Here is a 14075-nt window from a genome sequence, read left to right as displayed (position 1 = left end):
ATTTTGTTTTTGGTGTATTTTGTTTTGTTTTTAGTGCATTTTGTTTTGTTTTTCGTGTATTTTGTTTGGAAGTCGGTTTTGTTTTTTTTTCACATTGGATTGTTTTCCATTTTCTATTAGACTAGCGTTGCATTTATTTAAGAAATAATTATACAAAAAAACAATGGATCATGTAAACGGATAAAAAATCTATAACAGTAACGTTATACGAGTATATTTATAAAATCAATAACAAATAAATTAAAAATTATTTCAAACATCAATTTTATTAAAAAATATAATACGAGGCCCCTTGATAGACGAAGGCCTAGTCACACCCAATTTTGAGTAGACTCAGGCCACATATTACCTGTAATTTCTTCCACTGAATCCGTCCAATGCATCGTGTAGCATTGCGCCACGCTAACTTCGCACCAAAGACAAGTTCCGGGGTTTTCAAGTTGTATGTTCCTTTATATACCAGTTCTGCCTCGATTTCTTTCAGTCTTCCCACGTGGGCTTCTGAGTTTTCTCTACAAATATGGGATAATAATGACATTACTAAAACAGACAGGACATGATAACCATAAGAAAAAGAATAAAATGGATTCTTGCGATTTGCTTAGAATTTATAAACTGACTAGCTTTCGCCCGCGACTCCGTCCGCGTGGATTAAAAAAAACAAACGTGAGTAGCCTACGTGTTCTTCCAGACTATTCTCTACACCTATACTAAATTTCATCGTAATCCGTTTAGCCGTTTAAGCTACAAATTCTAACAAAAATCCATCCATCCATCTAAACTTTCGTATTTAAAATATAAGTACGAAGTATGAAGTATGAAGTATGAAGTATGAAGTAAGAAGTATGAAAGTATGTTTAGTATGATTTGAATATCGATTGATAAATAGTTCTATATATCCTATTATTTAAATCTATGTTAAAAAATAATTAGTAAACTTTAATGTATCGGTAAAACAAATAAATCGCTCTTCTACGAACAAACGACTTTAATAGAAGAGAAGCTCATTAAAATTAAGCCAAAACCAAGTTCAACTTCTTAAATTACAATTTAAATTTAACAAAGAAGCTCAGTTAGTAATCCCGTTTAGAAAGTAATTTCTGGAAATCCTAGGAAGCGCTCAGTTTCAAATTGGTATTGATTTTCATTCATTAGTAAATATCGTTGCAGATGTCTTAGATTTTTTTATTGTTTTCGAATTCCACTCCACGTATTTTGGGGTTATTAATTTATCGCTAAGGTAGACGCGACTATGAATTAATTTAACTAAAGGCACTCACTTCAAATCTTAATTCACGGAGGAGGAGACGCACATAAAGAGGACATTTCCCCTTCCTATGCGTCTCCTCCACCGTCAAATCCCCTTTTCCTTCCCATCCTCTCCTCTTAAGAAAAGGGTGGATTGGGGAAGGGACTAAAATTAGGCCTCCGGCATCACGCTCATCAGACGAAACGCGGAATTGCTTTCACTTCACGCCTGTTTTCTGTGTGGTCATGGCATTACACTGGGCGAGCCGGCTCATTCATGCGAAGATGTTAAAGCCGACTCTACCACTGTCAAAGTAGTTAGTTAGTAGTAGGTAGTTCTTAAATTATAGTTTGACTGGAATCGCGTCAGAAACCGCAGTAAGACAAGGCCAACCGAATCCACGCGAATAAAGTTATGTACGGTATACAAAAAAATGTTTTCGTATTATAAAATATACCTGCGTATAGATGCGAAATACTCTTTTAAAAATGTCTGCGCTTCTTTAAAGATTTCCTCGGGTGCTCTCGGAGTATCACCTCTGTTTGGTATATCCATGATGCTTGTTTGACATAACTTCTCCGTGCATTTTGTGTTCTGTAAGAAAATGTTAAAATTATTATTTATTAATCAATTTGATTATTCATTTTCCGTTTATTGTGTTTAAAACAACAGTTTTGTACTTCTTTCTTCTATTTTTGCAGATAGTATATGGGCAGATGACTTCGCTATTTCGGCATATTCGGTTGATCGAATGCTCGTTTGACAACTTACATTACAAAAAAAAAGTAAAATGCATAGGAGAAATAACTCGTTAAATAGGTATGTACGAGTATATTAACGGACGTCAAGGTATAACGTGTCTAAAGTAGATAGATAAAAATATATTCAAATAAACTATTTGCATGGCATACATATATACCGACTGTCAACATATTACGCATATTATGAGCTTATTTAAATACTGATGGTGGGTGGCACAATGCTTAATTACTTGGCTATTACGACATTATGGTCATGCGCGATGAACATTACCTATTATGATCGTCATTGTAATTGCTACGTCGTTACGACTCTTCAATGGAATATAATAATTTTGATGTACACAATAAAGTTGATTCCGGATTTGATATCTACAAAACAATTTCATAAACGATTACTTGGTAGCTAATGGACTTTAGGGTCGTTATATACGGAATTGTTGAAGCAATCAGTACCTATCGGGTTGAGCTGACAGTTAACGTAGGCTCTGCAGTTTGCAGTCGTTCGTAAAAAGTACATGTATGACGGCCTTTAGTCTGGTATGAAGTCATTTGAATTGGTAATTACAATTAGTTCCCTTATCATAACTATATCGTTGACATTTTAATTGTGATTGATGGTGGTATAAATGTCAATGTCGATTTAATTGTTAATGGTACCATTATATGAAAATTTTGTATGATCAATACACTAAGGGTCTAATTACATAATCCTGGAACTGCACTAAGTGTGGCATTTACTTACATTTTTTTTTCTTCATTCAATTTTATGGCGATCGTTGACATTGTTTTTTTTATAGAGCAAATGTAGTCGTTCGTGAATTGTTTTGGGTAGGATCGTAGAATAGGTAATGTTTGTTTTTGTTGATGTGACCGTTCTTAGTTTGCGTAAATATCGTTAGTTCCAACCTTCAATTTGTAACAAGTTGTCGGATCAGCCGAGGTCTTGTAGCTAATTAAGAGACAAAATTACGTCCGTGCAACGATGTCTTTGTTTACTTGTGAAATATTAAATTTATTAAATAGTTATATGGGAAATAAACATGTCGCATAAAAATATAAAAAGACAACATAACCTTCATAACTGTCGGTTTTAACCTTAATTAGTTCTGTAGATTTTTTTTTTAATATTATATAGTGGCAAACGAGCAAGCAGCCACCTGAATCCGCCGAAATAGGGAAGTGACAGCTAACCATAGACATCCGCCATTAAAATGTGTTGCCTACCCTTAATCGACGGAAGAGCAGACGCACATAAAGAGGATATTTCCCTTTCCTGTGCGTCTCCTCCACCGTCCAATCCGCTTTTCCTTCTCATCCTTTACTCTTAAGAAAAGGGGCAGAAAGAGAAAGGGACTAAAGTAGGGCCTCCGGCGCCACACTCACCAGATGAAACGTGGAATTGCTTCCACTTCACGCCTGTCTTCTGTCTGGTCGTGGTATTGCTGGGACGAGCCAGCTCTACAATACGAAAATAAAACAGGCTCTACCACTGTCAAAATGTCTTATGTGTAAAAAGTGCGCTTATAATTAGATATCCTAAACGAACTACTTGTTAAAAAAAGAAGAAAAACCTTAAAAAGATTGAAAACGTTAAACAATAACTAAATCATTTTAATGTCCAATCATTTATCGTTTCTAGAAAATTCGTTGTCATCAACAATAGAAAGCACTGTCCTTAAGTACATCGATACTAATCTGTTATAATAAAGCTCTGTGTACATCGATTACGCTATTGGTCATACAAACTATCCGATAAGATATAAAAACATGATTACATCATTATGGCACACGATCAATGGACCCGGCGGAATTATCTGACATGACATATCAAAGTATATTATTGTGTACCAGCTATATAAACTAGCTGTTCCCGTGCGACTTCATCCGCATGAAATTATGAAAATGTTATTTTATTGATTACATTTCTAAATTATTGCAATTGCAAGTGTCCAAATGACATGACATGATGACAATAAATTGTAATCTTCATCATTCATTGCACATCATCATTCATTACCTGCTAAACATCTAATTTGTATCGAAAGGTTAGCAGTAAGAAAACTCTATTAGAGTTATGCTCGCCTGTACTACCAACGCTCAATATGTATCTTTTTTTTTTGACTGTTTTCATTGTGTACAAAGTGTAAATAAATAAATAAATCTTCCTTCCTTGATGTTGACAGCTTGTAGCTTATGGTCCCTTTTCCCAATTGAGGGTTTTACCCTATTCATTTACCCCTTAAATTTAATAGCGTGAAAATATATAAAGCGTGACTTAAGTGTAGGGATTTTTAAAAAGATTTAATTAATTAAAAATATGCTGTGATTGCTAGCATCCTACGCCACAAAGTAGTATGTGTTTACGCTTTTTTATATTAGCATAGTACAACCGTTAACTTTTCTATTCTTATAAAATTCGGATTTAATCCCAACTATAAAAATGAATTATGTTTATAATAATCATAAAATTGTCATTTTAATGTTATCAATTTTATTATTCAAGTTTCAGTAACACAAATACCACACTCTACAACCTTTTTAACAACCACCTTTAAACGTATGTCTTGAAAATTTTAATCACAACTTAACTAAATGGATTCCACTACAAGCATTAATTCTTGATCAAATCGTTGAATTCTTTCTGTCGTTGTAAATGATAATTTATTTAAAAACATATTTTCAAGACTTCCACAGTAATTTTAAGTATGAAACCCGAGGCCTTGACTATCATTGGTACAATAAACACTTATTATTTTCTACATTGAATAGTTCAATTGATTGTTATAATTATCAAATACTACTTAGAAAAATGTAATTATAATCGCTTAATGAATAAGAATTAATTGACATGCATAAAATACCGTACAAGGAAACTTACAGAGTAAATTATGTTACTAGGTAAGCCGTTCCGTTGCCTGCATTCGGTTAGAGAAATATTTAATGCCTCATAACTATACATAACATACATAGTGGAAGACTAACATTAAAGTGATTTTTAGATTCACTTTCATACAAAATCATTCAAAGAACAAAACTGTAAAATTTTAATCTATACTAGTATTAAAAGAAACAAGATTTATATGTATTGAAATAACTCAAAAATTCTTTCACCATTAAAAAGCTTGGTTATTACTCAGTAACATAGGTAAAGTTTTCTACTATTTTTAAATTCCACACAGACGAAGTCGCCTGCATCAGCTACTTCGATATTAATTGCGGTCCACTGATCCTATGCCGCAATCTAACCTGTACCGGGAATTAATGTACTTGCTAAATACATATTGGAAATATTTCCACTGCTGCCGATTTCTGTATTTTGCGTTTGCTTTTCTCCGCAACGGTAACAATTAGACCATGCGTACGGAATATGTATTACAACGCGTTACAAAAAATATTAACTGCCGCTCCTTGAATTTCCTATATTCATGACGATAAAAAACTATTTCTGTATTAATATTTTATACTAGCTGTTCCCATGCGACTTCATCCACATAGAATTATAAATATTTCATTTTATTATTCACATTTGTCAAATAATCAATTGCAAATGTCAAAGTGACATGACATGATGTCAAACCATAGAAATCTTGCTTCCTTGATGTTGGCAACAACTTATGGTCTCTTTCCCACATTAGAGTTTTTATCCAAATACCCCTAAGTTTAACAGCGTGAAAATATATAGCCTAAAGCGTGATGTTAGTGTAGGGCTTTTTATTAAAAAATTAATTATTAAAAAATATGCTGTAATTGCTGACATCTTAGGCAACAAAGAAGTGTGTGTTTACGCTTTATTATAATAGTATAGATTTTAATATTAGTTGAATAGACAAAATAGTAGAATATAGTAAAAGAAGTACCTTCCTAGTAACTATTAAAAAGCTAGTATTTTTGATTCGCTCACATTTAATTTTGAATACTAATCTATTATTAACGCAGTTGTCACTCATAACTATATTTGATTTCCTTAATAAGCCTCTCAGCTCTGGATACATTTGAAATTCGATCCCTATAACAGAAAGCGTTACATTGTACCTCCTGAGGCTATAGACATCTAATTACACTTTAAGCGGGGATTCCCCGCATCCGCCTCGATATGATTCGTCACTCGCTCGCCTCCGTCGCACAACAGCGATCATTTCGTCATACTACTCTGATAAGAATTACCTAATATTTCTTGTTCTAAGAAGCATTTTCTTTGTTCTCACGTTTGTGCAATGAAGCTGGTGAGTTTAGTCGAGAATATTCGACAGAACAAACAAAGGAGAAATGGGGAACTGTAGACAATGTATAAAGGTATTTAATAATTAATTTGTTTGTTACAAAGTTATTTATAATCTGCATTCCATACAAAGACATGGAAGTCCTTTTTATATTCATAAATTCAAATTATATTGACTTATGCAATTATGTGACGGCATATTCTTTGAACAGCGATATTTTATCAACTACTATTAGTTCTATCATGTTAATATTATAATATTACAGGAAAACTTGGCGTTCTTCAATATTACATAATAGGCTTGTTACCTCTTCGGATTTGTATAGTGCATATTCGGTCTAAGGCTCGATAAACTTGCTTCTAGATGTAGTTTTTTTTCTTTGTGTGCATTGAAGTAAAGGCTTGATAAGCCACTGGTGGACGTTTTCTTAGGCTGCCAGTCTTCAGGTTTATTTAAACTCGGTTCATCATCGTCTTCCTCTTAATCCTACACCCGCAAGGTCGGCTCAACAGGATTTTGCCCTCCACATAACTCATACGTCATCTCTATTGTCATTCTTTGATCATGTCGTCTTTTACGTAATCCATTTCTTTTTAGGTCTACCTCTACCGGTGTACCTCCACACTTATAACTAACGTTGTTACGTGCGATTCATCCCTTCTCATAACCTGCCCATACCAAGCTAACCATATACTCTTTACCTTATCTACCACTGGGGCTACTCTCACCTTCCCTAGTTATATACTATGTGGGATAAATTAATAAACCACTAACAAGATGTTCGGGAAACTTACTCGTTATTATTTAACGAACTCGACAAGAGTAGCTTTGTTATTAAATTAGCGCGGTCCACTCATGGGCATTGTTCCCACGGTCTCTTCGGTACGGACACGCGGTCTTTTCGTAACACCAGGGTTTGTGACTCAACAAAACACTTAAACAATGTAATTAAATCTTCGAAACAAAATTTTGCGTAATATAATTCATTTTATGAGTAGTTACCCTTAAATCTTTCGAAATTTTATTCCTTCACAATTAGGTACCTATAAGAATCTGTGTAACCTATCATAAGTATAATTAGTATTTCATAAAGAAAATCTACTTAAATATTTTTTCGAACCGAGTAACTTAATACTGACAAGTGAATGAATGATTAACAGAATGAAAACAAAATAAGTCAACTATAACGAAAGACATTTGTTTGAAAGTTCTTGAGATGTAAGAAGTAAAAGTATAAAACGATATCTAACTAGAAGTAGACAACAAAACATTACAAACCATTAAAAAACTAATCAAGTGAAAGTGCAGATAGTTGCATGCTTATCGGTACATTGGATATTAAAATGACAATCTTCAGACAGCTCATTATAGTCAGAGTAACTTATTTGACCCGGTGGCCGAAATTGAAACTAAAGTTGTTAGCTATCTTGTCATACGATGTCTCGTGTTATTTTCTGAGAGAACTTCCAGCGATAATAGCGTTGCTGCCATCAGGCCATGTAAGTAAGACTATACTTGATTCAAAACATCATTAATTTCCTAACAGAGTGAAAGTAATTTCAAATTCAATCTTAACACATGGATAGTGACTTTGACTGATTATTACTAGCTTTGGTCTGCGTCTCCGTCCGCTTGAAATTAAAAGAAAAATATCACCTAGCGATCTTCCAAACTTTCTTATCTATCTACATTTTTGCTAAATTCATTGTATTTCGTTCAGCTAAGATAAGAGACTTGACTAGCTTGGAATGTCTACGAATCACATCTATTAAGACTATCATAGTACTTACATAGATTTAATATCTTCCATCCAATTTAATACTGTACTGTTATACCCACGCTCGTATTTCGTATCATTAGCGCTTCCTCTAATAATAATAGTGCAGTCGTTATCAATCTCGACAGTTTAAAAATTGAGTATTAGTGTATTTGAATGTTGGCAGCGTTTAATTTTGTTTTAGAGTTTATATGCAGTTTTGGTTATGTTTATTTTATAACATGAAATGGAGTTTCAATAGTAAGTCATTGAATGAAAATTTAAGACTATACAATTGTAAAACAAATAATGTTATGAGAAAAAATACTTAAGATCTCATTGTCAAATTAAAAATATTATAACAAATAAAACTACTAAATGGCTAAATGGAACTCGATTTGCCATAGATGTAGAACACAGTCTGGAAGAACACGTAGCTACTCGTTAATTATTTTTTATTTCCTCGCAGACGGACTCGCGGAGACAGCTAAGGTCATATAAAAATACAAAAAATGTCTCGCAATGAGTTCGCGTGAACTTAACAATACAACGGGTTTTGAATTCGCAAAATCCCATTGTATTGTTACCATGGAGATATTACTGTGTTTATTTTGGAATAATCCTTAGTATTCAAGAACGATGGGCAAAAGAACCGAATATATTGAAATTCTAAAAACGTCCGGGTTTCAAGAATTTTACAATTATTGTGTCGTCAGAATTTATTATGATATAGGAAACTAAATACGTATAGATATAAAGTTGAGTCACTGATTTTCTGTTTGATGAAAATTTACTTTTAAAACTATAAATAATAAGCTATCATAAAACGGGTGAAGAAAATAAAAATAAACGTTAGTTTGTTTTGAATTTATCTTAAATACAAACATGATTCTGAAATTAGCGACAGCGCAGTTAACAAATCGTAAAACAGACGATCAAGAAGTTTTTTCGTGTAGTGTTTAGGATTTACAATATGACGTATATTGTACAACCTAATAACATCTGAGACTTAAGTAATGTAAATACAGAACAGATTGCTACCATATGTTAATGACTATTAAAATTGCAGTATTGCTTCCCATAGTCTGTCGTTTATCATGTGGTGTAAGGTCATGAGAACTATAAAATACTTCAACAACTTTGAACTATTGAATGATATCCTATCGCAGTGTCCTTGTAATATACGACTTTGAAGTGTGTGCAACAAGTCGGTGCAAGTAACTAGATATTAGAATGAGGCAAACTAAATACAACATAGAACATTGGCTATAGAATAATGTACACTTTAACCGTTTACAATCAGAGGTGCTAATTACAAACCCATGAAGTAAACGTTATTCCGTAATACCAAGAAATAAGAACAAACATTACAGTTTTTTGAAATGAGGATGACACGTTACTGGGTGATATTCCGAAGTTCTACCATCATCCACTTGCCCTTATCCCTTACGGAGGGTCGGCACAGTATGTGCTGCACTTCCATACATCTCTATCAGCCGTCATATCTGAATCCACTCCTTTCTTAAGCATATCCTCTTTCACACAATCCTTCCATACTTTCTTCGGTCTTCCTCTTCCTTTGTAGCCATCCCCATTCAATCTTAACATATTCCGAAGTTCTACCACCGAGAGTTAAAATTATCGTATACAATTGGGTAAATGTAGTGCTCATATCTAGGGTTAGTAGTTTTAAAAATGCACCGAGTGCAGGACAATAACTGCCACTTTCAATCTTAGTCGATTAACTTATAACCTCCATTGTGTTCAACAAGTCTTAAATCTAAATGATGCTACATGACACTCGGACGTTTTAATTGATACTTTGAAACCATAAGATAATAACACCTACGGATAAATTTGTCTCGTGACTCACTGATACAAGGCTGGCTTTATGGCGTGATTTTGTTTAAAAAAATATCTGTTATGACTGTTGGTTCATCGTAACTACAACTGCTATTCCTCTATCTCCTGAGTTTTTAAAAACAAAGAGTCTTTAAATTCTTATTTACATCAATTCATTTATATTTAACATCCACTCATTATATTTTCGATAAATAGAAATTATCAAAAGTCAGAAGAACTAAAATATAGCAAGTAATAGAATGTTTGTAATTACATAGTTACCTTTGTGATAGAAAGAATTGATCACTACAAGCACAAAAACATTTGACTAGTAACAGAGAATAAAAAAGATACAGCGATTAATCCATTTACTTTAAATGCCACGTCTAAATTTAAATTTCATCTCTGATCATAAAAGCAGGTGATGTTTATTTGTTTTCTAAATCTTGGAAACTGCTGAACCGATTTGAAATCTGTCAGCGTGTAAATGCTCGGTTTTGTAATGTTACGCCAGACATAGAGTCAGCGATAGTGCGACTAGCGTTAGTGGCAATGCAAATTGTAAACATTTTAATGCCACGCTTGCCGGTGCGGTTAAAGGCACAAAAAACATTGATCAATTTTAGATCATTATAAGACGTGAAAGCAAGTTATTTAATACTAGTGTGAGTCATATCTAAATATAGAGTTCAAATGTTGGTACATTGCTTTGTATACTGTTTTAGTGAAACCTAGACATATACTCTGGGGTATTGTTTAGTATGAAATTGGTATGATGCTTGTTATCATCATCTACTTGCCCTTATCCCCTATGGAGGGTGTCTTGTTATGTCATGGCGATTTATCTGTACTCATGTAGGCCCAACTTTAGTCCCTTTTCCTTCCCACCCTTTTTCTTAAAAGAAAAGTATGGGATGTGAACGTGGATTTGACAGTGGAGGAGACTTATAGGAAGGAGGAATATCCTCTATAAGTGCGTCTCCTCCTCCGTCGATTAAGAGTAGTCAAAGCATCCCCTTTTGCGAATGTCTATGGGCAGCGGTCGCTTCCCCATTTTGGCGGATTCAGGTGGCTGCTTGCTCGTTTACCACCCCAAGATATAAAAAATGTAAGACTATTGATGAATTTTTCCCAACTCTTATCATTGCTCTGTGTTATAAGTGATGAAAAAGTAAAAGTATAATGAAATGCCTATTTAGTTTGATATAAACGATGAGTTGTGATACTTTAACATTATAAACGAAGTAATAAAAACTACTCTCAGTAATCGTTTTATTTAATTACTTAAATATAAATTATTTGATTAGAAATTTGAAAAAAGATTTGGTTTCCTCGTTTAAGGTAGATTGTCAAGTAATTGGTATTTAACGTTAATTTCCTTGTACCAGCGTAAAATTGCTATTTTACGGTATCGTTCTGTACAAAAGTGTCAACTTCCCGGACGAGACGACTAATTCGTGACATTGCCAGTTTTTAGTTTCAACATGACTGTACCATAATAGATTTGCATTGAAACCCTTTTACCACGGTTTCTAAAGGTTTTTCCAATTTATTGTTACAGGAAATGCAATTTGTTTTCTGTGTATAGATCATTGCTAAATTTATTTTAGCTTTCAATCTATACTTCTGTACTAATATTATAAAGAGGAAAGGTTTGCATTTTTGGATTTTTGTATGTATTGAAATAAATCAAAAACTACTGTGCCGATTTCAAAAATTATTTTACCATTAAAAGCCACGTTATCAGTGACTATAGGCTATATTTTTATGTTTTTTTTTTATTTCGAAGTCGCGAGCAACAGCTAGTATATGTATAAAAAGTTATTTTAGCTTTTCTAAAAACACTAACAATTTTAAATTTTTGTGTCAAATTAAACGTAACGATTGTTTTATCTGTAAAAACAACATTATGGAAAATATGTCTGTTAGTAAAACGGTAGACTTTTTTCATGGAGTTAGAAAAACATTAGATGGACGACTCTTCGAGTTAAGAATAGATCGGAACTCGGATGTGACTATAACTCGAAGTGTTCCTTCACAAAAGCTCTTAGATTTTATCTTTCTCAAGCTGTTACCCGCGACTTAGTCCGCGTGGAAATGAAAAAACCATAAATACATAAAATGTGTCCTTTCAAACTGTGCTCTATCTATGTCAAATTTCATTAACATACGTTCAGCAGTTTAGGCGAAAATTTCTAACATCCATCTAAACTTTCGCATTTATAATATTAGGATAGTAATATTTACTCTACACTATTTGATATCTATGATTTTATGACTTTAATAACGATTTAAATTCCACATATTATTTTTTAACAAGATCCGATAAACAAAACAACTATAGCTGAAAGCAATATAGATTTATTGTTATTTTAAATGAATTAAATAATCACTGTAGTTTTGTCTCTGTCAATTAGTATTTAATCAGGTGTGTTATACTTTCACATTTCTATTATTTTATTTTACTTTCTGCAAATTTTTATTTTGTTGAACTGCTCTTGAATAAAATCGAAACCTTTATTGAATGTTTATTTAGCCTCGTTAGTTATCTATTACGTGATAGCCGTAATTATATCTTAATGGACTATTAAGTAGTCACTGTTTTATAAAATAATTGCTGGCGTCTTAGTTACCGTGAATTAAAAAAATAGCCTATGTTACTTACAGGTAAATTATCTTTCTAATGATGAAAGAATTTTTAAAATCGGCCCAGAGGTTTTTCAGTTATTTCCGTACAAAAATACAAAGATACAAATCTTTCCTCTACATAATATTAGTGCAGATTATTTTCAAATTATGAAATATACGTTTAGATGGAATATAACATTTGTTCTAAATTGAAATCTACATCAAATTAATTAGGTATTTAAACATTGCTATAAGGTCCATCTAGAATAAATACTTCGTATTACTAATTAATAAAAAATAAATTAAATACTCACAAAACTAGAGACTTCATCTAAACGTGAATGTAGAGTATCGAAATTTTCTTCAGAAACTAAATGGTTCTTTAGTTTCATTGGTATTGGCACTTTGATGCGCAAATTCGTCTTCCCATTTCTTTGAATGTCAAATCTATCACTTCGGAAGGGACAAACAGGTGGTTTGTATTCACCGTTAATGTGATCCATTTTACCAGTACTATCGTTTTCGTCTTTCAAACAACAATATTTAAACATTTCGCGTTAATTCAAAGCACAGTCCGAAACACGATCACTGAAATCAATGTGCTGCGTACTGAAGGCAACAATAGATGCAGCATAATATATATGTAAACGCCGGTATGTCCGGAGTTGAACTGAGAGTACGGTTGTCTCGGCAACCGGGCAGCGGCCGCGACACAATACCCGCGAAAAAAAAACATCAACACGTCACGTTATTAGACAAACCGGATTTGAACACCCCTGATCAAGGCAACAGTTATGGTAGATCAATTATGTGCTGTCACATCCTTCCATAGATTTTAAATCTTAAAACACATGATTGATTTTTCATAGCTTTTGCGTGCGACTTTGTCCGCGCAAAATAAAAACAGACTTAATGAGTAACCTACCATGTTCTATGTTTACGCTAAATTTATTCGAGATCTATTATTTTTCTCTCTGGAAAACCTTCTCAAGATAACAATAAAATAATTAGCGAAATCTATCCAGCTGTTCTCGCTTCATTCCGTGAATATGGGAAATAGAGATTCATTTAGATTACTGTTTTGATATGACATTAAAATGCTGCATTTGAAAAGAAATATACGAAGAAGAAAATCTACGACACTCCTATATATTTTTTTAACTTTCACCTAGTTGCCAAAATTTAATTTAAAAATGTATGGAATTCGCAATAGTTTTTATATGTATTAAATAAAAAAAATGTATGGTTCTCGTTTAATATTAATTAGATTAGATATTACAGTCTTCGAAATTAATCAATCCGGTTTTAAAACATTAATTAACAGTAGCTCAACCTTAGAAGAATATTAAAAATATGTGTTTCATAGATTACTTCTTAATTATTGTTGTATACCGCAGAAATGCTATACAAAGAAGCAATGGATACTGCAGTTTGTATAGCGGAAAACACATTTATTTAATAGGTACGGGGCAATACATTAGGGCCCTTATAAGAAGAATCGAGATCCTCTCAAGGTCACGGGACCTAATGAAGGTGACAAGAAAGCGATTCATGTTTTAATTTTTTAGTCTACGTGCAAATGTCGGTGTTGTTTACATAGCTTGAAACTGCATGTCATT

The 14075-nt window shown here is 33.0% G+C and overlaps 1 protein-coding gene across 1 annotated transcript in view; it reads right to left on the bottom strand.

Annotated features, from left to right (window-relative positions):
- Positions 1-13114, bottom strand: part of LOC106105182 (nitric oxide synthase-like) — a 24244-nt gene extending 11130 nt beyond the window's left edge. The window contains exons 1-3 of the mRNA XM_013285439.1: positions 12771-13114; positions 1707-1843; positions 350-512 (exon numbers count right to left, since the gene is read on the bottom strand). Of these exons, the coding sequence (XP_013140893.1) occupies positions 350-512; positions 1707-1843; positions 12771-13007 (537 nt within the window). The 5' untranslated portion in view covers positions 13008-13114. The remainder of the gene's footprint in view (positions 1-349; positions 513-1706; positions 1844-12770) is intronic.
- Between the last annotated feature and the right edge of the window lie 961 nt (positions 13115-14075).

The sequence above is a fragment of the Papilio polytes genome, unplaced genomic scaffold (genome assembly GCF_000836215.1).
Source record: "Papilio polytes unplaced genomic scaffold, Ppol_1.0 DF824270.1, whole genome shotgun sequence".
Lineage (NCBI taxonomy): Eukaryota > Metazoa > Arthropoda > Insecta > Lepidoptera > Papilionidae > Papilio > Papilio polytes.
The sequence above is the reverse complement of the archived record's forward strand: the minus strand, read 5'-3'. Positions and strand labels throughout refer to the sequence as shown.